Source organism: Thunnus thynnus, chromosome 19 (assembly GCF_963924715.1).
Source record: "Thunnus thynnus chromosome 19, fThuThy2.1, whole genome shotgun sequence".
NCBI lineage: Eukaryota > Metazoa > Chordata > Actinopteri > Scombriformes > Scombridae > Thunnus > Thunnus thynnus.
The window spans coordinates 14330518-14358460 of NC_089535.1; the positions used below are offsets into that span (position 1 = coordinate 14330518).

The 27943-nt window shown below is 39.0% G+C and overlaps 2 protein-coding genes and 2 long non-coding RNA genes across 9 annotated transcripts; 2 read left to right on the forward strand and 2 right to left on the reverse strand.

The window, feature by feature from the left end:
• Nucleotides 1-3827: 3827 nt before the first annotated feature.
• On the reverse strand, nt 3828-7823 carry LOC137170570 (uncharacterized). The gene is made up of 3 exons (XR_010924631.1): nt 7710-7823; nt 7495-7613; nt 3828-3897 (listed from the first exon to the last, which is right to left on the reverse strand). It is a non-coding gene; the product is annotated as an uncharacterized lncRNA (long non-coding RNA).
• Nucleotides 4729-9627, forward strand: LOC137170567 (PR domain zinc finger protein 12-like). The gene is made up of 5 exons (XM_067574025.1): nt 4729-5271; nt 6775-6965; nt 7113-7268; nt 7518-7632; nt 7793-9627. Exons 1-5 carry the CDS (start codon nt 5052-5054, stop codon nt 8242-8244), a joined length of 1134 nt encoding a protein of 377 aa, XP_067430126.1. The 5' UTR covers nt 4729-5051; the 3' UTR covers nt 8245-9627.
• A 700-nt stretch (nt 9628-10327) lies between these two features.
• Nucleotides 10328-15215, reverse strand: LOC137170569 (uncharacterized). Of its 3 annotated transcripts, none has more exons than XR_010924630.1 (5): nt 13631-13984; nt 13116-13315; nt 12158-12224; nt 11779-11868; nt 10328-11697 (listed from the first exon to the last, which is right to left on the reverse strand). It is a non-coding gene; the product is annotated as an uncharacterized lncRNA (long non-coding RNA). The 3 variants fall into 3 exon arrangements; XR_010924628.1 differs by having other exon boundaries at nt 12158-12335; XR_010924629.1 differs by lacking the exons at nt 13116-13315; nt 13631-13984 and adding an exon at nt 13991-15215.
• fbxw5 (F-box and WD repeat domain containing 5) lies at nt 13190-27875 on the forward strand. 4 transcript variants are annotated; one of them, XM_067574020.1, is made up of 11 exons: nt 13203-13272; nt 15960-16035; nt 16783-16978; nt 17064-17221; nt 18392-18575; nt 18825-18973; nt 19150-19482; nt 20372-20555; nt 20655-20802; nt 21798-22010; nt 23727-27875. In XM_067574020.1, the coding sequence occupies exons 3-11, from the start codon at nt 16792-16794 to the stop codon at nt 24010-24012; spliced, it is 1842 nt and encodes a 613-aa protein (XP_067430121.1). In that variant the 5' UTR covers nt 13203-13272; nt 15960-16035; nt 16783-16791; the 3' UTR covers nt 24013-27875. The 4 variants fall into 4 exon arrangements, with proteins under 4 accessions (XP_067430119.1, XP_067430121.1, XP_067430120.1 ...); XM_067574018.1 differs by lacking the exon at nt 15960-16035 and having other exon boundaries at nt 13190-13272; XM_067574019.1 differs by lacking the exons at nt 13203-13272; nt 15960-16035 and adding an exon at nt 13304-13550.
• The last annotated feature ends 68 nt before the right edge of the window (nt 27876-27943 follow it).

Below are 27943 nucleotides of genomic sequence, written 5' to 3' on the forward strand. Positions count from 1 at the left end.
GTTATCGTCTAATAATTAAGTTGTTCCTGGATCATTCCCAGACTGAGGTTGAGAGGGACAATTATTATTTTTATTAATATAGGCCTTTCTTTGACACCTTTTCTCGTTCAGGGGCTCATTTATGATACAGTATTTGAAACCTTATCTGGTATTTGAAGCACAAACTAGACAATATGCTCCAATATATACTTAAACTACAGGGGCAAGTGACAAAACATGAAGTCATGAGTAAAAAAAAAAGCAGGTGTGCTTTAAGACTTAAAAGCTTTTTGAGGCAAATTTGTGATTTTGGGCTTTATAAAATATAAGTGACTTGACTGTAAAGGTACATTTGATAATATAATGTAATCAAATACAAACCTTCCACAATCTATGACTTAAAAAATTACCAAAAACTTCAACATCTCTTCTCTGGAGCGATAAAATCTTTAAAAAGTTGTTGCAGGACAATAATGCACATTTGATTGTCAGTTTTTTTGGTTATCTTGTACATATAATACTCATATTCAGATCATTTAAAGTATATTCTGCAGTTTCTTTGGGTGTGTGTTGTGTCCAGTGTTGGAAAGTATATTGACTTTCAGTATTTGCATTTTCTGCTACTTTACACTTTTACTCCCCTACATTTCTGAGGAAAATATTGTATTTTTTTACTCCACTTGATTTATTTTTCAGCTATAGTTGCTTTGCAAACAGCGATTTTACTCATGCAAGCTTATAGGATATGTTGCACTGCTCAGAGGTGAATAACGTATCGAAATCTTTTACTTAAATAAAAGTAGCAGTATCACAGTATAAAAATACTCATTGCATTCAAAATCTTGTTTAGATAAAAGTACATAAGTATTAGTTGCAAAATGTACTTAAAGTCTTAAAAGTAAAAGTACTTATAATGCAAAATGGTCATATTTATATACAGATATACTGTGTCTGTAAAAAAATATTCACTCCTCTTTGGATTTTTCATGTTTTATTGTTTTACTACATTAAATCAAAAGAGATTTGTTGAGGGTTTTGACACTGAAAACAGAAAAAGAGCCTTTCATTGTCAAAGTGAAAACAGATCTCTACAAAGGGAAATATTAATTACAAATATTAATGATCTGTTTTAGTCATGAAATCTGTTTGCACTGTTTAAATATTAAATGTAGCATCATTGAAACTATGAAAATTAATTTGTGGACGAGTTGAGAATAAAGTTCTCCTGAGTCTTGATCTGAGAAGCAACTAAAGCTGTGAAATAAATCTAATGGGGTAAATATTTCCCTCTGAAATGTAGCGGAGTAGAAGAACAAAATAGCATAAAATGAAAAGACTCAAGTGAAGTACAAGTATGTCAAAATTGTACGTGAGTAAATGTACTTTGTTACATTCCACCACTGCCGTATAGATTAAACTAATAGTAACAGCAGAAAACAGGTAAAAGTTTCTCCATCTGGACCAGATACAACAGTAAAATTATACTTTAAGACACTAGAAATAAAAAAAAAACAATAATATAATAATAAACATGAAGAAAAGAGATTATGCATTTTGATACTTTAAGTGAAAGTACTGACGTGAAATCATAAATGCAGGACTTTTACTTGTAATGGAGTATTTTACATCATACTTTAAGAAAAAGATCTGAGTGCGTCTTTCACCACTGGTTGTGTCTTAAACCTCATTCAAGAATCGTTGAGCCTTATTGATCTGTTTGAATTGTCTTTTCATGTAATTTAGTGTCTAAAGAGGGGGAAACACACTGAATCTGACGTAATCTGATGTAGTATTTTTGTATACATGAATGTTTAATGATGTTTAAATCATTGTTTCACTGCCTATTCTCCCATTTATCTGATTTTTTTAGCCGATAAGTGAAGGCCTAAACAATTTAAAAAACATTTCACCTGCTGAATACATTAAAACAGACATATATACCATTTTGATATGTTGTGATGTTTAGCTTTTTTACTTAACTTTTACTTGTCTTGAACCTGTTTTTATTGAGACTTGTTGCATGATTTATATGTCTTGTTTTATAGGCCTGTGTTATGTTTTTGTTGTGTGTGTGTGTGTGTGTGTGTGTGTGTGTGTGTGTGTGTGTGTGTGTGTGTGTGTGTGTGTGTGTGTGGACCCCAAATAAAGAAGAAAACACTCCCTACACCTCCACATCAAGCAGGTGTCCTGACTCCCTCTTTCCTGTCCATCAGGAGGAGGAGGAGGAGGAGGAAGAAGAGGAGGAGGAAGAGGAGGAGGGACTGCACCTCTCTCACCTCTGCAGCAGATAAGCGGATCTTCAGTATCCATCACACTGAGGCAGCTACCTTAATCTGTTTTTAATGGCCCTGCGGAGGATCCCAGGAGACTATCTCTCTCTTTTTCTATGTGTGTGTGTGTGTGTGTGTGTGTGTGTGTGTGTGAGAGAGAGAGAGAGAGAGAGAGAGAGAGAGTGTGTGTGTGTGTGTGTGTGTGTGTGTGTGTGTGTGTGTGTGTGTGTGTGTGCAGCAGCAGGCCCGAGAGTCTGAGTTTCTTAATCTGACTGGGAATATTTTAGCAAGGAACTACTTTTTTTTTTTTTAGCAGGTGGCAACAAATTCTTATTTTTTACATAAACATAAATGCAACATTTTCAAGCAAATTCTTCCTTTTTTAAACACAATTTTCTCATTAAAATTTAAACGCTCACATTTATTACTTTTCATTACACGATCGAGTCTATTTTCTCCTCTTTTTTTTTTTTTTCTGCCTCTTATCCGCAACACAAACGCTTTTCTTTGATAGGTTTCCCACCGGCTCTTTGAAATAAAACAATTACCTCACTCTTTGTGCAATAATTGTCAATCATCCACATTAAATTGATAAGCTTTAAATGGACAGAATAATGGCGTAAATTGTTTTACAATGGCACAGCTAAGCAGGATGATTTGCTATTGCTGACATGCCCGAGGCTTTACCAGCTCCACATAATGCCATAGGTTAATGCATAAATAAGCAAATCAAATCCATGCGTTACCCCAATTCAATTCATTTAATTCCTCTTTAATAAAGAGCGGCCCCACCCCCCTGTCCCCGCCATTTACCTCGGATTTGTGCGATGAATGCTATAAATGTAAATCAATCTAGATGAGAAAGAATCCCATTGAAAAGCGCAGAGAAATTTCATCTGGGAAAAGGAGACAAATGTAGGAGGGGCCCGCTCATAAAAAGCAGCTGTTACACAGTAATCTTTTTTCGTGCCCTGTCACTCACCTTGCCTTTTTTTTTCTCTCTTCACTATCTCTGCTGTTCAAAAGAAAGAAAAAACTCTCCTCTATTGTATCTAGTTGCCATATCTTCTTTCCCATTACATTGCCAGAGTCCATATTCGTCCAGAAACAGAGAGAGAGAGAAAGAAGAAGAGAGAGTGCACAACTTGCCCATTTTTTTTTTTTTTTCTCGGACAATCCCCTTGTAGTTGTTGCAGTGAAAAGAGGAGTGCATGGATGTCAAATTGCCCTCAAAACACCATGAAAGATTGATTTGCAGCACTTTTCAGGGCCCTGACATTACTTGGAGGGGAGCTGAATAGGAAACCTGTGAGCCGGGGATGGAATAAAGATGTCCTCTCTGCTGGAAAAGAAGGAAAACTGCCCATTTAGCCGCAGTCCATCAAGCCCGAAAAATAGGCGAGAGAGGAAAAAACACAGGAGGAGCGAGAAGAAAAGAAGGGGTCGTATATACTCATCTAAACGTTGTCACAATACCGAGGAGGTGGGGGGGCGGGAGGTGAGGAGGGAAGGGTGAGGAGGAGGGGGGAGGAGGGGGGGGGGGGGGTCTCTGAACATCCATGAATATTAAACCGCTTACCTCAACAAGGGCTTGAAAAAGTGAGCCTGCACGTCAAAGCAGCTTTGCATTTTTTGCATGCGAACAATGCTGCGGAGAGAGAGAGAGAAAAAAGCTTGTTTCCATTCTTGTTATTCCCGCTCTAACTCCTCTCTCTCTCACACACACACACACACACACACACACAAAAATTTAATATTACCACCGCATGAATACGAAATGCCTGAGAAAAAAATGGGAGAGCAACTCCCAGACTCAATGACCCACTTCTGCGCACAGAAACACTCAAAAAACAACTTATCACTTCAGCTGACAGCGATGGTTTTTAGTCCTTTTTTTTTTTTAACACTCCGGATCACGTGACTTAAGCACATTTTTTTTTTAAATAACAGAATTGCATTAATTCACTCTCATAACATCCAGACTGCAGCTTTAATTATTAAACGCTACAATCTAATATTTTTTTGTACAATTCTCATAGGCTTTTTTTGCCATTTTGCAGGTTTTTCATTAAAAATAGGCCGTATTTTAAGCACGTGTTGCCATTTTTAGCCATTCAGCGTTTACAGCTTCGCAAAGAAATGTTAAATTAATTTAAATACTCCCTCCAGACATGTATTAAGTCATATAAAATCATCTGCTTGGAATAATAAACTGCGCTTAATATGTTTTTTTACACCACAAAAATGTTCAATTAGCTTGTTAAAAACATCCTTAAAATCCTTTTTAAAAAAGTTGTGATGTCATGAATCATGCACGACTTGAAACTCAGATTTAAGGTGCACATACATACATCATTCTGCACAGTGAGTAACCAAAAAACACATTTTTGACTGACTTTAATGTCATGTGTAGATAATTAAAGTAGAATAAAAGTTTTGGTCTCTCTCTCTCTTGCCTTTTTTTTTTTTTTTTTTTTTTTTTTAAATAGCGCTGCTGGTTTGTTGGTGCAGCAGGCAGGTCCACACGGTGAGGGGTGTGTCATTAATAAGTAATTAGACAGGGGTCACACTAGCCACTTATATAAAGGGACCCTCACAGCCAGGCAGGGCAGCTTTACGCACAGACAGTCTGGAGGAGTCTGGAGACGGAGGAGCAGCTCTGCGTGTCCACTACTTCTTCTTCTTCTTCTTCTTCTTTTTTCCACTTGCAGCTGCGCCGCTGATATCATTTTCAGGGATTTTCCCTCTTCTCTTCTTCTTTCTTTCTTCCTTTTTTCCCCCCTTTTTTTCTCGTATTGCAACATGGGTTCCGTGCTGCCCGCCGACGCTTTGGCTCTCAAGTCTGGATTTAAGTGTCCGAGCCGCTCGCTGTCAGACGTGATCACCTCGGACATCCTGCACAGCTTCCTGTACGGCAGGTGGAGGAACGTGCTGGGCGAACACCTGGCGGAGGAGCGACAGAGCGGCTGCAGCCCCAAGACCGCCTTCACCGCCGAGGTGCTGGCTCAGTCCTTCACTGGAGGTAAGCTCACCTGCGGGCTCACAGCTGCTTTACTGAGGGACTACTTTATTTAGTTTAGTTGATCATATTGTTGCGCACGCTTGGAGAATTTAAATTTTTGTTATTGCAGCGTAATTTTAGTGATTTCCAGTGTTTCATTTAAACCACATTTGCGTAAAAACGCGTCTTTTATAGTACTTTAATTATGATTTTATTCCAGTTTTAACAAAATAAATACATCTTTATCAAAGTCGTGCTTACATTGGATCTGCAAATCTGTTTAATCCAAGAGGAAAAATATCATTTTTTTCCTTTCTGATAGCTAAATTTGTGCGTTTTGTCTCCCAATTTAATTTCGAGAAAATCCCACATCCTGTCCAAGACACTTGAAGAACTTTTTCTGTGCTCGTCAAACATTTTATTTCCAAACGTTGAGAACTTGTTGCTGTTTTGCTGCATCTTCTCCTCATTTTTACTGCTTTTATTTCGATCCATTTAACGCATTAACCCTTTCAGAGCTTTGAGACCTCGCGTTTGGAGGCTTGTTAGGCGTGTAACTGCTGCTGATTGAAAGACGCGGGGCATTAAATTCATTTGGTTAACTTTGTGCTTGACCTGGGAAAGTTTCCACTTAAACCTTGCGGAGAGAAAGGTTTCCTTTCTTTGAGATGTCCCGGGTTTTTATCCCGCATTCATCAATCTCCGGACAGTCTCTTTTCCTCTCTTGGCAGCTATGGGGCTCCGGAGCTTTTCTCTTTCTCTCTCCTTAAAAGATTTGCTGTTCCTCGCATAATGCACCGTGGAGGCTAAATCTAATGCTATTCATTGCATGTCAACCATCTAATCGCCTTTCCATTTTTTTGTTGCAGAAATTCCTGAGTCTTTTAAACAAGTCCTCGTTTCATTCAGCGCAAATTTATTGCTACAAAGTTCTTAAAAGGATAATGAATTTGGAATTAGCCGTTTCTTTTCCAGTAAAGTTTAATGAATATCACATCTGAAGCATGACAAATTGCTGGACCCTGGGCAATAGAGGACCATTTAACCCCTATTCGGCCGGGCTTTTCGCAGCCTCACATTTAAAAAAAATCTTTGATTTTGACATTAAAGAAGCGCAAGATTTTTTTTTTCCTTTTTTCCCCCTTTCTGATGCGGATGAAAATGCTTTCCGAGGGGGTTTCTCTGCACAACAAAAACTTTCAATTCAGCCAGATAATCGAATTAAACGGAGGATAAAGTGTAGCTTAATATTTCGTGACTAAAATAAGATCCAGTCCATTTTCTGCTTTCAGGACTTTTCCAGCAATCCTGTTTCATGAGAAGCTTTGGCATCCTGCTGAACAAACTTTGATCCCAAAATTTAGATTCTTTGCATTATCTGAATTACATTTATATTCAGTTTCAATTTGAAGACATTTATACGCAGTCTGTGTTTATCAATCTAAATTGCGCAGTCAGTGTTTTAATTTCCATTTTGCATGCTCACGTGTCTTCTTTTTTTTTCTTTCTTTCTTTTTCCTGCAGAGGTGCAGAAGTTGTCCAGCCTGGTGCTGCCCAGTGAAGTGATCATCGCACAAAGCTCGATTCCTGGAGAAGGTCTAGGCATCTTCTCAAAGACCTGGATCAAAGCGGGGACCGAGATGGGCCCTTTCACAGGGAGAGTCCTGTCCCCGGAACACGTCGACCTGCTCAAGAATAACAACCTCATGTGGGAGGTAAGACTAATAAAGTAGACCAGACCTCATTTATTCAGTCGTGCGAGAAAAGGTCTGAGTTGATGAATATGAGCTCGTGTGATCTGTATTAATCAGACTTTTATAGCTTCCTCTGAACCGGGTTTTCTTGCTCTTGTGTGCGCTCAGGTGTTCAATGAAGACGGCACAGTGCGCTACTTCATCGATGCCAGCCAGGAGGACCAGCGCAGCTGGATGACCTACATAAAGTGCGCCCGCAACGAGCAGGAGCAAAACCTGGAGGTGGTGCAGATCGGCAGCAGCATCTTCTACAAGGCTGTGGAGGTGAGTTTTAACATTAAATCTGTTTCTGTTCAGCAGCTGGAAAAATTCATGGGCCTTGAGCGCTTCTGCAGGATTTTAGGCCTGTCGGAGGCCACCGAGCATGTTCATGTCCTTTAGAACAGCGCCGCCTGTTGGCTAAAATGAGGATCGTATGTGTGATTTCTGAGTTGATGTCAGGTTGCTCACATAGCAGCAAAAATGAAAAAAAACATATGGATGAACTGACCTTTGTCCTCCTCTCTGCCTCAGACTATCCCACCAGACCAGGAGCTTCTTGTCTGGTACGGAAACACCCACAACACATTCCTGGGGATCCCTGGAGTTCCAGGAACAGATGAAGAACACCTGAAGAAAAACAGGAATGGTGAGACATTTTATTGATGACTGTTAGAAGTTGCAAGTGGTTTTATTTTTGTCTGCGGATGTCTAAGCCAGTTTTACTTCATTATGGTTCATCTCTGGGCTGCAGCATCCATCTGAGGCAAACATTAACTCATCTTCCTCCTCCCTGTCTCCTCTCCTAGATGAATCCCACCCCTGTGACGGCTCTTCCTTGTGCTCCCCTTCCTCCTCCTCCTCCACCTCCACCACCACTACCAGCTCCGGCCGCATGCGCTGCGTCATCTGCCACCGAGGCTTCAACTCCCGCAGCAACCTCCGCTCCCACATGCGCATCCACACTCTGGACAAACCCTTCGTCTGCCGCTTCTGCAACCGCCGCTTCAGCCAGTCATCCACGCTCCGGAACCACGTCCGGCTGCACACCGGCGAGCGACCCTACAAGTGTCAAGTCTGCCAGAGCGCCTACTCCCAGCTGGCGGGCCTCAGGGCGCACCAGAAGAGCGCACGGCACAAACCTGCGGTGACCGTGACCGACGTGACCTCCCAAGTGTCCCCTCCTCCCCCACAGATGACGGCTATGCCCCATCAGCACCAGATGCCCCTGGTGCACCACATCCCCACTATGGTGCTATGATGACAGAAACACGGGAGGGACAGTCGAGCAAAACAACGTTGCACTTTAGATTAGAGCTGTAGTGGAGAAGTAAAGAGCTCCTTTATAAAACAGGCCCTCATTACAGGAAATCAACAAGGGGATGTGATAGTAAAAGCATCTGGCAAAGACATTTCAACATGTTGCCTTATTTTGCTTGTTTCTTTGGCCATCATGTGATCAGAAATCCAGAAGGAGGATGTTTTAATGACATGTCTGTATTCTGGAGAGCTGAAATATACTAAAAGAGATCAAGATTTTTACAATTTTAAAGCCTCTCTGTGTAATCTTTAGATCTTAACTGTCACATGTCACCACAAATGTGAGACAAAAGAAATATTTTCTATACATTTTGTGTTTTTTTTGTTTGTTTTTTTGCATCACATCTCACCAGCTCAGGTGAAAAGAAACAACAGTAAAGGGGATGTGGACACATTGTTTCCGCTGTATCGTTTCCACACTGTAAAACGAAAAATGTCACTTTAACCTTGTACAGACTGTATACTTCGAAGAATTGTGTAATTCTAAAAAAAAAAAAAAAGTATTGTATGCTACTGTATATGTGAATGTAAATATGTTTGTGCTTCTTCTATTCTAAATAAATGATATGATATAAAATGACTTACTGTGTGATTTTAGTTATTATATATGAATCTGTATAAATCTGTCATCATAACACCTGTTGCTGCTTTAAACACTCCCATCACATAAGCACACCTGGTGTTAAATCACATATAAATGAGAATATAGTTTTGTTTTATGTGAATCTGCTTTGAATCTGAGAATTTCATTATGAGAGGTTTTCCCTTTGTGAACAGAGTGCATGTGATCTTGAGAGGGAGAGAAAAAAATCCATATAAGAGACAACAGGCTGATCATCTAGTTTAGTTTAAAAAGAAAAGTGATTTGAGGAGAGAGGTTTCCGCAAAGATAACTTACAATAATGGTAAATACCTCACTTAAACACTTTTTTCTTGGTCCCTTCAGATAATTTGATAATTGATTGATTTTGTAGGCGTTAGTTCTGAAAGGTGAAATCCAGAGTTAATGATTCACTGATGATATTTGTACTCTTTAATCATCAATCCATAAATGAGACTTTCATCCGTTTTCTAAACTGCTCATACTGTGTCTGCAGAGTCATGGGGGGGGGGGGGGGGGGGGGGGGTTGAAGCCAATTCTAGAGGTCAGAAGGTCGTAGCTCTGATGTTTTACAGCTCCTGTGTTCAGAAATGCTGAGTGGAGTTTGAAAAGAAAGGTTGAAAGTGTTTTGTGTTTTTCTCATTGTGTGTTAACCTTGTGATACACTAGAAAACTGAGCAGAGTGTGTTGGGCCTGTTAATAAGTGTAATAACAGTGTCTGAAAAAATACAGACAAGTAGAGCTGCAATGATTAGTCGATGGATAGAGAATTAATCGGCAACTATTTTTATAATCGATTGATCATTTTAGTCATTTCTTAAGTAAAATGCAGACTATGTTCTTGTTCCAGCTTCATAAATGTGATGATTTTTTTGTCATTGTCATATTTGACAGTAAATTGAATAACTTAAGGTTTTAGACTGTTAGTTGAACAAAACAAGCAGATTGAAGGCATCACTGACGGTTCTAAGAAATTGTTAATGCAATTTTTCCACTATTTTTTAACAGTTCATTGACTAAACACTTAATCCATTAATCTAGAAAATAATCAGCGGATTTATTGATAATGAAAATAATTGTTAGTTGCAGCTCTACAGACGAGCACAACATGTCTTTTATGTTATTCTCTGTGTTGCAAATAATTACTTGATATAATTTGTTTATGAAAAGTTCCCAGTGATTAACTATTGAGTTTCAATGTTTTGGAATCATATATATAATATAACATACTATTATTTTCTATAGTTTCTATTCAGTGATAAATGAACCAGTTTTCTGTTTTCATGTAATTGGTTCCTGCAGTTGTTTTTTTGTCCACATGATGACACCAAATACTCAGGAAAGGAGAGTCTCACATAATAAAAAAAGATCACCTCTCCTGCAGAAACAGTGTAAAGATGCTTTTATGACACATACAACTAGATGATCTTAACAACTATTTATTCAATTCACTGGATTAATATGCTGTGGGACCACATTGTATTTTTATTACACAGATGACAGAAGTAAGCCGCTGCTGAACAAATTAGGCTGCAATAACACAAGTGAGAGTGCATCACCCTGTTGGCCGAGTGTCGTTAATCTATGACCTACTCAAAACTAAATCAGAGGAGTCGTCAGACAATAGGAGACTTGCTTGGAGTTGTGACTTGGAAACAGAGATAACAAAAGATGATTTGGAGCAGATATGTATGCCATGAAGCCCAGGTTCAAACTAACACCAGATTTAGACTTCTGCAGTACAAATAGATCATGTTCAGCTTGAAGAAGAGAGAAAATACAAAAATACAATAGCGACTCTGTCTCTATTACACCATTCTGATGCCAATAATCCAGATCCAGATGTGTGAAATGCAATGCTGAACACAACACTCTGGTTCACAGTTTATGAGGTTTGCCCAGGGATCAAAGAATTTTGGAAAGATGTACTTGACACATTATCACAAATAGTTTCAGCCAAACTACCAGAATGTCCAAAACTGTGTTTTCTTGATCTGTTCTCTGCGACTCCAAGGCTTTATAACACCAAGAGAACAATTATTGTTTTCTCTGTTCTTCAAGCTAAACATACAAATATCTGTCTTTTGGGAAAAACCTAGAAAACCCCTCTATCAGTCAGTGGTCGAAAAACCTCTCTCAGTGTCTTATCTTAGAGAAATTAACCTTTAGTATCAAAGGAAGGCCTCATACCGTTTATTAAATATGAGGGAAATTCCTTCATTTCTTGGAAAACAACTAGCTGAGACCTTGATGAGTCAGTATGAAAGATGTGAGCGGATAATGTGAAGCTTCAGACTTAATAACCATTTAACATGTAATATGCCTCTAACATGCATGCAATAAATTTTGACACATTTATTTATGTGTTTTAAAAGTTATTTTTATTATTATTTGATTAGGTTGTTTACTTACTTTACTTTTTATTACCAAATAATGCCTATGTTATTTTATTATCACTGTTATTATTTACTTTATTTTTGAGTAACTTTGTGAAGATTATTGTCAGAGGGAGAGGGAGATGGGGTGAGACAAGGGCAAATAAATATATTTGTCCCCCCATCCCCCCCCCAAAAAAAGCCACTGCTGCACCTGTCAGCTGTCAGACATTATCCAGCTTCCCAAAGAGGAGTTTTCAGACAAGTCATCATTATAACAAGCACAGAGCAACACAGAGGAGAGACACAGCAGAGATCAACATGCTGCGAGTGAATGTGAGTGTCTCTTCTGGGAGGAATTAAGAAGGATTTTGACCGGATGGGGTTTCATCACTAGAGATTGTCCACACCTTCTGTCCTGCATGGTGAGAAAAACAAGACAGTTTAACTATGTAGATCATATTTTAAAAATGGCACAATTTCACACAATGAGAAGCACCTTCACACTGGTACGGACATCCCGCTGCTGTCGTGGCCTTCTTGGAGGAGCAGCATGAAGAACCTATCCAGTTAGCAACATTGCGCACTGCTAAAGGAAAACAAACAGACAGGAGTTCCTCTTTTATCTGTCAGTAGTATCAGCAAACTCTGTTCTGCTGAGATAACGTTGCGGCAAGTAACATGATCTCACCCCTATCAGGTTCAACACGCTCTCTTTTACACTATCCTACAATGCATTTTCAGGTTTTAAATGTTTATTTCATTACAATTAGTTTCTTAACACAGTGAAAATAATAAGGTTGTCTAAGGAAAAATAGATGCCATTGTTCACTATAAGATCTTGTTTACACATTTTTCAAGAAAGTTTGAATACTTACCAGAGATAATTAGTCACAGCATAGTTCCACCTGTTCTTTTCTTCCACTTTTTTCTTCGCAAGTTAGTCTGGAAGTGATGAAGTGATGATGTGTGTGCACTGGCACTACAAACCAATGACTCAACATTTCTCAGCCACAGAGGCTCCAGTGACTGAAGGCTCACTGTGATGTCAGTAAACTGAGAGTGACCACACGGATAAAGGAAGTATAGTATTACTGTTCTGTGTGTGTGCTGTTACTGTGAATACTGTAAAATAAACAGTGGACAAAATGAGATATTGCCACTGACTGTAATTAAGATCAGTGTACATGTTAATTCATGATAATGTACATATCCATGAATATTTAAGTGTAATATCGACTGCAATAAAAGTGTGAAGACTGGTTTGTATATTTGACAGTTTTTTTGTGAGAAAATATTTAATTTATAAGAGAAATAAATTAACAAAATGATTGCATTTTTTTAATGTACACAGCTGGTTCTTCTCAATCTGCAGCCTTCACAACCATCTCAACATGACATTGAGAGTTTAAAATGAAGTTGTAAGAAATGAAGCAAAGATTTTTGTGTTTTAGTAATGAAGAAAAGGGAAAAAATACAGTAAATATGTGTCATACTTCATAAATAATGCCTGTAAATCAATCATATCTTCAGCTATATGAAATAAAATAGGCCTTTTAATTATGTTTTATATATGGCCTAGTCTACTTGTAATATAGTATTAAAGGGCGCTGCCACAATGTCCTTATCAATACAAATGTAATAGGTAAAGTTAAACTACAAATGTTACATAGTTAAACTACAAATGTAGCCTAATATAGCTTTGACAATGTTGATTTTTTATTTAAAATTTAAAAAAACAATAACTTTAACCTCGTGATGCTCTCTAACAGAAAAAGAGATTTGGTTTCTGGAGAAATACACTCATATTAAAGAAGAAAATGTGTGTTAACTGACCTGTAAATAGTGAATCGATTGATTTGCCTTTGCTGCATCGATGTTTCTGTGCTCGATTTATAGCGTCTGTCGATCCTCCGCTGCTAGAGGATTGTTGACATTTTTTTCTGCGGCTAGCCGTCCGATTTTTTCTCTCCAACACACTTTGACCCAGCAGGTGGGTCACAGTTTATGTCGACAAGTTTTTGTAGTGAGCCGAGCTGATTAAGTCATGCAAGGAGATCATTGATTCATAAAGAAAAGTACTCGCTGTCACAACTGAACGTCGTCAGATGTGAAGTTAAAAACAAATGTCAGCTAACGGCTAGCTAGCTTAACGATAGCATTTGTGGCTAGCGAAGCTGTAAACTTAAGTTTTCGGTTGATTTTGATTTAAATACATGTAAAAATACCCGCTAGTAATTTAGCTGTGGTTAGTTAATGTTTCCAATGCAGGTAAGAAAGCTAGACAGGTTGTTTTTTTAGTATAAATACAGTGACTTGTCAAGAGTTTTACGTACAGCGACATAAATTACCTTGTTAGGTCATCTTCACTCGACGGTTTGGTTTCAGTAAAAGAAAGAGCTGAATAAATGTACGAAAATGTTTAATAAGGGGACTGATATTTGTTTAAAAAGTATAGTTCACATAGCAGTCATAATGTTATACAAATGTTTTAGTGTGTATATGAAACACGGCTCTTTTCCAGCAGCGACTCTATTTCTTGCTTATTCATCATAAATGTCGTCTTCACACTGCTGTTTTCTTTCACAAAAACAGAAGAATGTAGAGCTTTTTAGTGTCAGATATGGGGTACTTGTGGATGCATTGACATGTCTTGTAACTAGTAATTATATCCTCAATGAGCTGCAGTGACAGCCGGAGCCCAGACTGACCTGTACGGATTGATGAAGCTCCTCAAAGACACAGCTGACTGTTTCTGTGCATTAAAACACACATCAGTGAAACAGCTGTCAGCTGTCAGACTCATTAGTGCCGCAAGCTATTTATGGGTGCACAGGGCCAGAAAAATATTATATGTATTTCCCTAAAGAGCTGCAGTGATCAGTCGATGAAACAGTAGTAGTTGGCAACCATGAAATTAATAGTCAACTATTTTGATAATCAACTTGAGTCATTTTTAAGAAGGAAATTTCCAAATTCTCTGGTTCCAGTTTCTCAAATGTGAATATTGCCTGGTTTCTTTTTCTATGACAGTAAACTGAATATCCATGGGTTGTATCAATGTGGGCTTTGGGAAACAGCGATCGACATCTTTCGGGTCAAACAACTAATCGATAAATCAAGAAAATAATTGACAGATTAATCGATAATGAAAATAAGTTAGTTGCAGCCCCATTTCTTACATCTGTGTTTATACCATGTAGCATCGTAAACTTGATATGTGCTGACCATCATCTGTAGTCTGGTATGATCTTGTGTGTACTTTGTTGCAGGTGTGACTATGTTGAGTTTTCTCAGTTTGTAATCGGTGTCAAACATTGAAACCCAATATTCTTGTCAAGAGTCGAGTTTCAGAATGCCGCCTCGTTATAGTTTCAAGTCTTGGTTTTAAATTTTATGAAACAAGAAATTTAAGTCTTGATGGTCCGTTGCTTTTATTTTTGTTTGAGAAGTTGAGAACTGATGAAGTTGAAGTACAATATTTCTCTCTAGATTGAACACTTAATATCTATTTTGAAGAAGAATTAAAGGGAGAGTCAAAGTAAAATGTTACCAATTTAACATCTGGAATCAAAGAAAACATTTAAAACATTTCAGTGGAATATATTTTTAGGACTGCAACCAATGATTATCTTAATTATCGATGAATCTGCAGATTTCTTTCTTGACTAATTGTTAATCATTTTGTCTATAAAATGTCAGAATATAAAGAAAAATACCTCTTATAATGTCTTAGAGCTCAAGGTGACAACTTATAATGTCTGTTTTTGTCAGATCAACAGTCCATAATCTAAAGATATTCAGTTTACTATCATGTATGACACAGAAAAGTTTCATCATGTCACATTTGAGAAGCTGTAGCAACTGAATAGTCGGCATCTTTACATTGTAAATGACTAAAATGATTATTCGATTATCAAAATAGTTGCGGTTAATTGACTTATTGTTGCAGCTCTAATATTATTTGTAATTGGCATAAAATCAACCATCAATTTCAATTTTGATTAATTAATTTCAAGCTGCTTTTTGCAAAATTAGTTGATTACGCCGTCTCAAATGATCAGGGGTGGGGATCAGGGGCTTGGCTCTTACTTTATCACAATCATATCTCCTCAATAGAACTTTTTCTGTTGCTCTGGGTAACTCCACCTCCACGATAGCGTAGTTGAATTATGGGGTCCCTCAAGGCTCAGTTCTTGGGCCCCTTCTGTTCTCCATATACATGCTGCCCCTAGGCCAGCTTATTCAGAACAATGATGTGTATCACTTTTATGCTGATGACACATAGTTATACTTACCATTAAAACCCTCGGATCCTAGCAGCCACGTCCGTCAAACTTAAATCATGCCTCTCTGACAATAAATCCTGGATGTCCCAGAATTTTCTTAAATTCAATGACGACAAAACCAAGGTCATTCTATTCAGTCCACCAAATTCTGTCAGCTCGTTTGGAGCAAACCTTGCCGATCATCGCATTACACAGTCTGCTAGGAATCTGGGGGTCATATTTGACTCCCACCTCTGTTTTGAGAATCAAGTCAAAAATGTTGTGACGTTGTGTTTCTACCAGTTGAAGATCATCTCTAAAATTAGGTCATTTTTATCTTTTGCTGATCTTCAAAAAACTGTACATGCTTTTATATATTCTCGACTTGACTATTGCAATGCACTTTATTCAGGTATCAGCCAGGGCTCCCTTCACCATCTCCAGCTGGTCCAAAATGCTAATGCTCGTCTCATTACTGGGACAAAAAGGTATGAGCACATCACCCCTGTGCTTACCTCCCTACACTGGCTCCCAGTTAGCCTTCGTATTGATTTTAAAGTTTTATTACTTACCTTCAAGGCATTAAAGGGCCTTGCTCCCAGTTACATATCTGCACTACTGTTCTGGTATGTGCCCCCTTGACCCTTAAGATCCGCAGACGGAGCCCTGTTGGTCATTCCCAGGTCACAGTTTGTGACAAAGGGTGGTCGGGCTTTTGCTGTCAGAGCCCCCACTCCCTGGAACTCCTTGCCCACTGAACTCAGACACACTAGGTCTCTAGCTTCTTTTAAAACTCGTCTTAAAACTTTTTTCTTTGTGAAAGCTTTTGGAAATGTTTGATATGTTTTAATTACTGTTTTTACACCTATTGATGTTATTTTATCTTATTTTTTATCATTATTTTACTCCTGTGCATTCTATTGTCCTATTATTACTATTAATGTGCATCCTCTATAGTTACTATGTACTTCTGCCTTTACCTCCTTGTTCCTCTTTGCTTATTTTATCTGCCTTATTGCTTTGATATCCTTTGTAAAGCACTTTGTAATATTGTTAAGAAAAGTGCTATATAAATAAAATTTATCATTCTTAGGTTTGAATATTTCACATCATATAGCTTTAATGAAGAATTGGAAGTTAAGGGGGGAAAAAAAGGGGAAACTATGTGTAAAGGGGGTTTAATTGGCTTTCACATGCCAACACACTCATGTACTGGTGGTGTGTGTGTTGTGTAGGATGTTAGGATGGAGTGTGGCCCAGTTCTGCCGGACAGCGTGGTGTTGGAGATCTTCTTTCGTCTGCCCCATGATGCCGTGCTGAGAGCTGGTCTGACCTGCCGGCAGTGGCTGGCTGTCTCAAGAGATGAGTTCCTGTGGAGGGAGCTGTTCTACAGCTACTACCGCATCCCCCGCGCCGTACCCCTACACCCAGGTGTGTATTCATAATCATACGTGTTCACAGAAGAATTCAAGACCGGTTGCAGCTTTAAATAACTCCCGATCTACCTTTTGTGCAGCGGCTGTGTCGTGGTACAGGGAGTTCAAGCGGCTATTCGACTGTATCCCGTGTGTGGAGGTTCAGACACTGAGAGAACACAATGACCAAGTCCTCCACCTGGCTTTCTCTCACAGGGGTCACCGGTTCTCCTCCTGCTCAAAAGACTGCACTGTTAAGGTTAGGATTAAAGGATTATTGCGGTTGCTTTCATCTTGGATTTTATTATCTTAATTTCTGTCAGCATGACAAGTGAGTGTGTTCAGCATTTGGTTACTTATCCAACTGTGAGGCTTTTCCTTCTGTCTGGTTCACTGACAGTCTGGCTCTAAAGTACACACTTGAGGGCCGAAGTAAACGCAAACAGGTGAACTTAAAAAGTAGATTGAAACACATTTAATTTCTTTAATTTAATGTGCCAGCGATGGCTGTGGCAGCTTTATGTTTTTGGGTTGTCTGTCCATACTTCTGTACGTATGTCCCTTTCTCGTAAATGCATCTCAGGAACTCTTTGGGGGAATTTCTTCAAATTTTGCACAAACGTCCACTTGGACTCAAGGATGAAATGAACAGATTTTGGTGGTCAAAGGTCAAAGATCATGGTCACTCTGACCCCACAAAGTTTTGGCCATAACTCAAGAAATCATGCGCTAATTATGACAAAATTTCACACAAATGTCTAATAGGATAAAATGATGAAGTGACGACATTTTATATCCAAAAGGTCACAGGTGAACTTCACTGTGACATCATAACGTTCTGCAAAAACACTTTTCTGGCCGTTATTCAACGCCATAACTCAGGAACAGAAGGGGAGATTGTGACCATATTTGGCCAGATACTGAATCGGTGACACTAATCTTGGTGCCACCTTGAAACTGTGGTGACTGTTTAGATCTTCTGTGCTGCCGGGTTGAAGGTGTGTGTGAAGCATCCATGTTTTAGAATTCGTAGCTTCTTTGCAGCAACATCCATATCTGAAGCATCGTCTACTGTCATGGCTACAACTTTGGGTTCTATCAGAATCAGCTTTATTGTCCAAACATGTTGAACACATATAAAGAAGATACACTTAATACTTTTTATTAAATTCCTACAAAGTCTTCACTACAAATATTACATGAGTCTGAACAGACATGGATGTAAACTGCAACTTGACTGGTTGGCGGAGGCAGACAACTGTGAGGCAATATTTCTAGTTTGACCTTCATTTCATTCTAAATCATATTTTTGGTTTCAAATGTTGCAACTTGAAATGGTGAAATACAAAAGAGGTGATAAAAAATGTGTCATCCTCCTTATCATCCACTCGCTTCTCTCCAAACCTGTCTTCTGCCTCGTTGTGTGCAGCTGTGGGATACGGAGCGGCCAGACGGTAATATCTCGCTGGTGCACAGTTCCAGTATGCGACAGTTCAACTGGGGCTACACCCAGTTCTCACAGTTCAACGCTGACGACAGTCTGCTGCTTGTGTCTGGCGTCTACCTGGGCCCACACCACTCCTCGTCTGGGGAAATCGCTGTCATCAGTCTGGGTAGGAACTAAAAAAAAAATGTTTTAAATGGCTCAACTGTTCTGTTTGGTTTTCAAAGAGTCGATCACATTGGACGCTGGTTCATGTCTGTTTAAACAATTGTTTAGCTGACTTCACTACATTTAACTCTGCCGCTGACAGCTCGGAGCAGCTATCCTCTGTTTTTAACATCCCTGTCTGTTTCCCTAATGTACACTATATTTTTGTGTTCTCTATTAATGTGTGTTTCCACAATACGCCCAATTACAGAAAATTACACACTGTTGTCGCGGGTGAGGAACAAGCCGTACGACGTGTTTGGCTGCTGGCTGAATGAGACCCACCTGATCTCTGGGAACCTGCACTGGATAGGCAACATGACATCTTGCTCTGTTCTCTGGCTCAATAAAGCCTTCCAGGTACGACCCAGTGTGCCAACTCTTATTAGAGAAGTCAGTCAAAATCTTTATTTGCCAAGTTAAGATGTAGCGGTTGGAATATCCTGAATTCATAAATGTAAAATGAAAATACATAAATTTCCACGTTCACCACAGTTTCGTTCCTCCTCTTCATCTGTTTTTCTTTTCTCCATCAGGATATTGAATCAGAGAACGTCAACGTGGTCAAGCGCCTTTTCAAGATCCAGAACATCAACGCCAGCACCATCCGCACAGTGATGGTTGCCCATTGCCGGCGTCACGACAACCCCGACTTGCTGCTAGACTACGAGGCTCAGTCTCAGGCTCGAAGGCAGAAAGGGCAGCAGCAGCAGCACCAGCCCCTCCTCTTTGACCTAGGAACCTCCGGCAGTGAAGAAGAAGACGAGGCGGAGGAGGGTGACGAGTGCCAGAGGGAAGCAAGGTCTCACGGTCTCCCCAACGCCCGCCTTTCCCAGCCCACCTTCTCCGGCCTGGAGCACGTTATACAGGTGTTGTAGTGACTTTTGTTGTAGTAGCATTAGGCACATATAAAACAAGCACAAATATGGTAATAACCTGAGACATTACAATCTATTATCAGTAAACATGATGCATCTGGCTCTACACTATTAGACTAATGAACACTTAACCATTACATAGTCAACACCGCCCTCTGCTGGGCTCAAAGTAGGAACATTTCCGTCACCTGTTAACCTACATCTGTGGTTACTTTCCTTCACAAGCTGTGGGCAAAGTGGTGTATGTGAGGCTACACATCGGCTGCATGAAATACAGCTTTGCATTTCTGTTACATAATGCACTTCACACATAGACATTTCTTCTAATAAATGAACATGGCGACTGGGTAACACCAATGAGCACTTTTAACCTGAGTGATAAAACTGGTAGTAACAGGACAACACAGCAGCAATGTAGCATAGTGTGATGTTGCACTAGTCGCCACTTAATTAACTTGGTCAAGTCACTGCATGCAAAATGACCCGTTACAGAAACATAGTGAATGTGACAGAAATAGCACCACTCATAAACAGACAGTGTAGGCGACTTACGGATTCAGTGACCGCACACAACTTCAAACAAGTCCAAAAGGGGAAGTTTTAGACTCCATAATTCTTTCCAGTGAAATTTGAGTCTGATACTTTCTCCTGGTACGCAGTGACTAATTGTGTTTCGGACGGGAGCGGCAGTTGTGTAATCCTATTGGCTGTTGTTAGAGAGGTAGACAATGCAGAGAGGGAGAAAGAGAGAGAGAGCATAGCCCGTACAGCAAGACAGCCAAAGTGATAACCTTTGTAACAACTGTTGAGCTGGCTCTCTTGCTCTCTCTCTTGTTCTTCATCCTGCCTCTTTTTTGTGCTTATTTTCTCTCTATGTTAGAGTCGTAAAAACGTAGGGCGCAGGGAGTTGGCGCTTGAGACCCAGGTGGCCCAGATGATGGGCAGAGCCCACACGAAGGCCCCAGACACTAGCCTCATCGAGCCCTCTGAGCCCGGAGACGGAGAGGACAAGACTTACTTACTCTTTACCACCGGCAGCCTTACATACTCTCCTCACCAGATAGGTAAGATTGTTTTCACACTGTGGCAACAAAGCCAAAGCACCCGGATATAATTCTAACATAAGAAAACACAACCCTGAAACTTGTCAAACACTTTTCCAGGTATTAAACGCATTAAGCCCGACCAGATGACCACTTGCGGTCCTGTCCTCGGGGAGGAGCGGAGTTCAGAGGAGTTTTTTGACTCCCTTGACCATGTCATTGATATCCACGGCCACATCATCGGTATGGGCCTTTCTCCAGACCATAGGTGAGTAAACACACAGTATAGATATTAAATTCAGTACGCTGTAGGGCTGTCACTTCTTCAAAAAATCAACAATTAATTCCAACACAACCCTACTATTTTCTGTAACTGTCGTAAGCATATATGACCAGCTGTGTCCATACTATAGTATATATATAGTCTTACCATTCAACAGTCTCTATATTCTCCCGTGTTGTGTCATGCAGCTGCAATGTGTGTCTTGAGATTACACTGTTTGTTAAGTAGGCAGTTAGACGAGGTTGTAGCATTGACGTTTCTCTGCTCATGCGGTGCCTCTGCTGCCTCACGTGTGTGGTAAAATAACTGGTGAGTCTTCAGATTCTTGATTCAGTTGATAGTGAAATTTAAGAACGTTTGTTATTATAATGTAAATTTTGAGCTTTAACAGGTCATTACAGTTTGGATATTCAATTTTTCCCAACGTTCGAAAATAAAAAGTGACAGCCCTAGTATGCTGCTACTCCTGCCCACATACTTTTGCGTACTCGGTGCTGTGTTTTATGGTTGCTACATCATTCAGTAATATTTTAAACTTTATATTTTAATAGTGTGCTTCCAACTTTGTGGCAATAGTTTGGGAAACGCCTTTTCTTGTGCCTCTGTGAGCAAAGCGATCTCCATAAAGAAACGATTTCTTATTATGTTTTGAGTTTGGCATGAATTTGGAGCAATGACTGTGAGTCAGAGTTACAGCCACAGAAAACATTTTCGGAAGAGAAGAGGTTGTCATAGAAGCATAATAATAATGCCTATAGTATTGGAATGAGCTGTTCAACTATTACATATGAATTCAATTTTCATCAGTCCATAAATTTGACTTTTAGTGTAGCATCACACTACGTTTTCAGAACCCTAAAAAGTCTTGTAAATAGACTTTAATAGTGGTTCCGTGTCCGTGTGCAAGTGTAGCACCGTATATCATCTCTGCAGATTAGGAACGTCTTCACCACTCTCATCTTTACCCCGTCATTGATCAGGTACCTGTACGTGAATAGCCGAGCTTGGCCTGCCGGATGCGTGATCTCCGACCCCATGTGTCCGCCTCCGATCGCCGAGGAGATCGACCTGCACGTCATCGACCTCAAGAGTCTGAGGGAAGAGAGAAGGAGCCTGCGCGCTCACCGAGCCTTCACGCCTAACGACGAATGCTTCTTTATCTTCCTGGACGTCAGCAGAGACTTTGTTGCCAGGTGGGTGACTGACCGGCTACTTTTCCAAAAATATTATCTCTCTCATATGCAGCTTTCACTCATCTTTCACACCATTAAGTGGTCACATATTGATGGGGAAGTGATACTGCAGTGGCGGCAAATTTGTTGCTGCAGTTTGACTGCTCATGTCGTAATAACATTATGGTTTTCATACTGGCATATGGTGTAGTTAGATACAGATATGAGGTTACGGAGAATAATTGATTTTGGTATTGGCATGAATGGTCAGATAGTTTTAAAGTCATGTAAACCTGAAGCTTGTGTGACTGACAGAAGCTGTAATCTTGAGGTACTTGATGCTACAGAACGTATCTATGAAAGCATCTATGCCAACCAGACGTAAGCGCTTTCAGAATTATACTTGTGTTATCATATTTGAGGTTTAGTTTGGGGATTTTCAATGTTTACGTCCTGTTATAAGTCTGAAAGAATCAAAAACAACAAGATAGAAATGACATTATATTAATCTGTTCTGTATGATAGACACAACTTTGGCTGATACATTACAGAAACAGAAATGATTCACTTGGAAAGTAGCTTTTATATATAGCCAAACCTACCCATCAAAGTTCTAAGCGAATTTGCATCGTGGGTTGTATTGATTACCCAGAATGATAGTGTTTGAAAGTTTCAGGGGATTTCTAAGTCAGTTGCGATGACTGAAGAATTATTGGTCACATTAAAAAAAACAGCAAAAGTCCAAATGACTCAAACCAGTTGTTGTTGTTGTATAAACATATGAGGCCAGTTAAAAGTACCTGATTATTGCTGCTTCTTGACAGCATAATATCTAATATATATATTAATATACTCGTCGGTCAGTGGAAGATTTAAAGGCCTGAGAATGAATCAGAAGGTCTGTAAACTTCTGAATGAAAGCGGTCAAGGAGATGACTGAGTGTCACATTTAGTATGAGTGTAAAAATGCAAACATAATGAACAATATAGGAATATACGATTAAACCACCCGTTTATATTCAAGTTTCTGTAATTGTGTTATTGCAGACAGATAAGACAAATGTTCTATGTGAGTTTGGCGCCTTCTTTGAATGTTTTACATACATAATGTCTGTTGGTGCTGTTGTTATTTTATATGTTTGTAGTCTATGACATGTAATTATGCTCACAAAGTAATGAAAAAATCTGAATTTGGGAAAACATTATTCATATCAGCACTTTCATACAGCTTATAGATCAAATTGTCGAGCTTTATTTTAATGTATCGCTTTAATACGTGAATACTGTTAAAAAAACAAATTACTGTGCAGAACTTTGGCATCGTCTTTATTAGCCTTGTATGATGAAAGCTGGAAGTTATTTTTTAGTGACCTCAAGGTCGTTAATGTTTAGAGCTGAACGAAGAGTCAATGAATTAAGAAAAATAGAGCAGAATAAAAACAAAACAGAAAATTACTGGGCAACAACTCTGATGAACTGCTTCTCTTATCCGATAGCAAACAGAACTTCTTTCAGTTTGAAGATTTGCAGTTTGAAGACGTTGGTTTGGTCTCTAAAACTTGTTTCCTGATATTTAATAAACCAAAAGATGAATCAAGAAAATAATCTGCAGTTTAATCAATATTTAAAATAATTGTTTGCAACATTAGTAAAGTTTAATAACAGACTGAAGCAACAACGTTGACATTATTTTACTGGCTTCACTGACGCCTCCCTCTTTCACTCTCCTCCTCACAGTGGAGCAGAGGACAAGCACGGCTACATCTGGGACCGTCACTACAACATCTGTCTGGCGCGGCTGGCACACGACGACGTGGTGAACTCGGTGGCCTTCAGTCCCGCCGACCAGGAGCTGCTGCTGTCTGCCAGCGATGACTCTACCATTAAGGTTTGGCGTTCACCGCGCATGGTCCGCTTAGCGCAGACCGCCACGCGGCCGCCGAGGCCCCGAAGCCTCCTGTCGTCCTGGCTGAGCCGCAACAAGAACTCCACGTCTGCCGGCAGTGTCAACGGAAAACCATGAGTCAGGTTTGGAAAACACTTTAAAGAGGGAGGGAGCGGGAAGAGGAAAGTGTGATCTTTTTTTTTCCTCTGCGGTGTGAAAATATATATACACACTCCATGTATATGTACAGTATGGTTACAGTAAGTGGTTTTGCTTGAGCTCACGTTGTGACGCGCAGCAGGGCTCAGTGTGTCTTCAGCTAACAGGAGATGGAGCGAGAGGTGACTCAGGGTTAGACACAAGGGAGCGCCGTTTCACAAGCAAAGGACAGACATCATCACAGACTGTGTTTTGCCGCTGGAGTGATATGAAATGTTACCACAGATTAGAGTAGAGCTGACACCTAAATGCACAAGAAAGACGTCCAAACAAACTTGTCCCTGCAAGATGGTTTTTGTCAGTTTTTTTTTTTTTTTTGTTATCTGTAACGTTGTGTGTGTGTGTGTGAACAGGTCCCCCAGACTTCTGGATCTGAGCTGTAAATGTATGTAAATGTACTGCAGAGATGGGACCTTTATGATCGTGGTTGTCATGTCCTGCTCATCAGAGGCAAAGTGCTGTAACTGATGATTATTTCATTTTCTTATTAATGGATAAAATCCAAATTGATGTTTTGAGTATAAACACCTTATAAACCCCTTTTTCCCCCCCAGAGAACATGAATTATAAAACCAAAAGGGAAGGAGATTTTTTTTTGTGTTTTGGCTGCATTTACTGCTGTCTGCCTTGGTTTTTAATGACATCCAATCCCATTTTTTTGTGTGTTTTTGTGCCCCAGAAATGATAGATCACTATTCTATTAAAAGTAGAATTATTGAGTAATTTAATCTAGCAGAGTTATTGAGGAACAGTTGGTGTGATGAAGCATGAATGAAAGAAAAGCTGTTGTTTGTGTAGCTAATTGTTATTGGGCCTATATTATATAGAAATGTTTTTAAAAACACCTTTAACACCCTTTAATTTTGACAAAAAAAAAGACTCTGCGGACGTATCAGGATGAATCTCCTGGACATTTCTTTTAAAATAAAAAAAAAAGTGTTTTCTTTCCTCACCACATATGTAATAGATGATTTGTTTAGCCCAAGAAGAACTTTTCCCGCTTGTAGTCTAAGATCCCAGTATTGAGTGTAGGATGTCTGCATGTGTTGACCCTCATGTTGGACCACATAGAGCCTTTCTGAATACAACTATTTACAGGTCTATTAAATATTCTCAGTTCACTGCTATCAAAACAGAGGTAATTTACTACCTCACCAAACCCACCATCCTCCAAAATTTGTCCAAAGAATTATTGCTTTCTATTAAATAGTGAGCACATTGGACACACTGTTGAACAAGAAATGTTAAATTACATATTTACATACTTTATATCCCCTTCAAGATGCATCCTGCATGTATTGGACAGTGTGATGACATTAACACAAACATAATTGTGAACTTCACTTACAACTTTAAGAAAATATTGATAAATACATTTAAGTAAATTGACATTTTTATCGAAGATGACTTCATGGAAACATTTTGAATCAAAAAAAGCATATGATGTATTGCTTAAAATGGGTTGAAATGTAATTAATTTAAAACAAAATACCAACAAACCAGTTGTTTAAAACGCTGATACAGACTAATATCGTCAAGTCATGCTGAGGTACAAAAGACAATGAGCTTAATAATCATCCTGAAAGTATTGATCAACATGTCTGTATCATTGTTTCTGGGCCACAAAAGTCTTTAAAAATTTTAGAGTTACCCTTTTACTTTCCATCTATGCTCTTAAACATCCTTCACTTTCGTCAGTCAAACACCGGTCTCAAAAAAACAAACAAAAACAAAACAAAAAGTAGACGTCAATCCGTAGACTTTCAGATTAAGCAGTCATACGTTCAGGTACTTTACCTGATCAATATTTATGTTTTAGGGAGATTCCCAGCTGAAGGATGCTAATTAACAATATTTTAATCATAGTTTTGGGTTGTCTCATCACTCGGCCTGGTTGTATTTGCATGAGAGGTTATCAGAGACACCTGTGTGCCGACACTTTCCACGTATTTAACAATATCTTCCATGTTTTGAAGAGTTTGTGTGTGTGGGTCATGAACTTTCGCCTTGGTTTCCTTTTGACAACTTTAACTGTCTTTTTGTTTTTTTTTACTGTTGCTCCATCTTTTCCATCATGTCTCCTGTTCTCCGCTGTTATTTTCATACTCCCCTTTAAATAAAATCATGCCCTGAAAGGTCAGAAGTCTGAATAAAGTTCCACCCTTCGTCACTTTATTTACAAAAATAAAAGCAAGAGAAAGCACATTTGAGTCCAGACATGCACCCAAAAAAGCCACTAAAAACAGGGTCAACACAGATTACCATGGAAACCACTGGGGTATTATAAGCTTTCTACAATAAACAGAGCTAAGCTAGTAAAGCTGTTGTAGATGTCGGAGGATTTTAAAAGACATTTCAGCCTTAAATTCTTCTTCACTCTAATTGTAATGAAGCTTAAATTTGATCACATAGGACAAGTTTTTTGCAATCAAGACAACTGATGATCACCAGTTGTTAGGATTTATTGTGTGAAGAACATGATTGTCTGTAAAAAAAAAAAAAAATTTCATGACAATCCATCAAATAGTTGTTTGATGGATTGCTGGGAGCTTTCATTTGCATCTCATGGTCTTCCTCAGCCAAAGACCATCCTTGAACAGAGAGAGAGGTTATAGATTCCTCCCTATATGCATGTATTACCTGTTATCACGTGACTGAGCTTCCTATACAAAATGAGGAAACTCCATCTGTTGAGGAGGACCATGAGATGTGGTTGAAAGCTCTGGAAAAATCTAGTAAATGGACCTTAAATTAAGATTTTTTTTTTTTTTAATCAAAATCCTGTGTTTTGTTATTTGGGTTTTTTAAGATTTTCATCAGATCTCATCATTTTCATCAGACATGCAAAATGACCACGAGTCAGTTGACAGAAGACCGCTTTTGTAATACGAGAAGTTCAACTGCTAAAAAAAAAAAATGACGCTTGACAAGAACTGTGACCGCTTCCTCTAGTCAGGGGTTTTCCTTCCTTCCTCTTTCCTGTGCTGTGAAGTGTTTCCTCCTCTGCTTCACATGAGGTGATAGATACAAAGAGAAGCTGTGGTGAACACTTGCAATAAAGTGCACCAGTTAGTTCCATTTTGAGTCATTATTTCCTTGTTCTTTGTCAGAAAGGTGTTTCACTTTCTTGAAATATGTGATGATATGATCCAAAAAAAGGAGTTGAAACTGTTAAAATGGCGCCCATATTAGATACTGTGGGTGTGTGTATGAATTGATGCAGATCCAGCTGATAATTTGTACATTATGTATAGATTTGTGCATTTTTGCATTTAAGATTTGTCTTCATTCAGTACAGTTTTCGACTTGCATGCATTCTAATCCCAAATACCTCTGACCATGAAATGTGGGATTATGCTCCTTCTCTTAGTTAAGGGTAATACAAGGGTTAAAGTCAACAGTGGCCACTTTTAAAAAGGTTAGTTCACCCAAAATCAATAAAAAAACAAACATTTTTTCACCCTTAATGCAGTTAGTTTTATTTGCTGGGGTTTTGAGATTATTCCTGTAAAACATGACTAAGAGTCGACAGAGGGATCTGTGAGGTTGAAGTACATGTGTGGATTCATCCTCTGGGCATCACAAATGTCTGTACAAAATTGCATGGCACTCAAAATAATTGCTGAGATAATTTACTAAAAGCTATTTAGTGAGCTTACTAGAGGAAAACTCACTAAAATTCAGAAAATCAGGATTCATCCTCTGGGGAACATGAAGGTCAGTACGTCTCTCACGTAGCTAAAAACTCAACAGTGTTTTTTCAATAAATGATGATCCAATTACTCATGATGATCTTGTGTTTTTACTGATGAACTAATCATTTACTGGCATCTTAACAAACCAAACCTTG

What these genes read in the sequence shown, in the direction of transcription:
- LOC137170567 (XM_067574025.1), top strand. Translation starts at nt 5,052, where the DNA reads ATGGGTTCCGTGCTGCCCGCCGACGCTTTGGCTCTCAAGTCTGGATTT. An exon ending in GGCTCAGTCCTTCACTGGAG is followed by an intron (nt 5,272 to 6,774) that starts GTAAGCTCACCT and finishes TTTTTCCTGCAG; the next exon opens with AGGTGCAGAAGTTGTCCAGC. An exon ending in TCTTCTACAAGGCTGTGGAG is followed by an intron (nt 7,269 to 7,517) that starts GTGAGTTTTAAC and finishes TCTCTGCCTCAG; the next exon opens with ACTATCCCACCAGACCAGGA.
- fbxw5 (XM_067574019.1), top strand. An exon ending in AATCGCTGTCATCAGTCTGG is followed by an intron (nt 18,576 to 18,824) that starts GTAGGAACTAAA and finishes GCCCAATTACAG; the next exon opens with AAAATTACACACTGTTGTCG. An exon ending in GCCTGGAGCACGTTATACAG is followed by an intron (nt 19,483 to 20,371) that starts GTGTTGTAGTGA and finishes TCTCTATGTTAG; the next exon opens with AGTCGTAAAAACGTAGGGCG.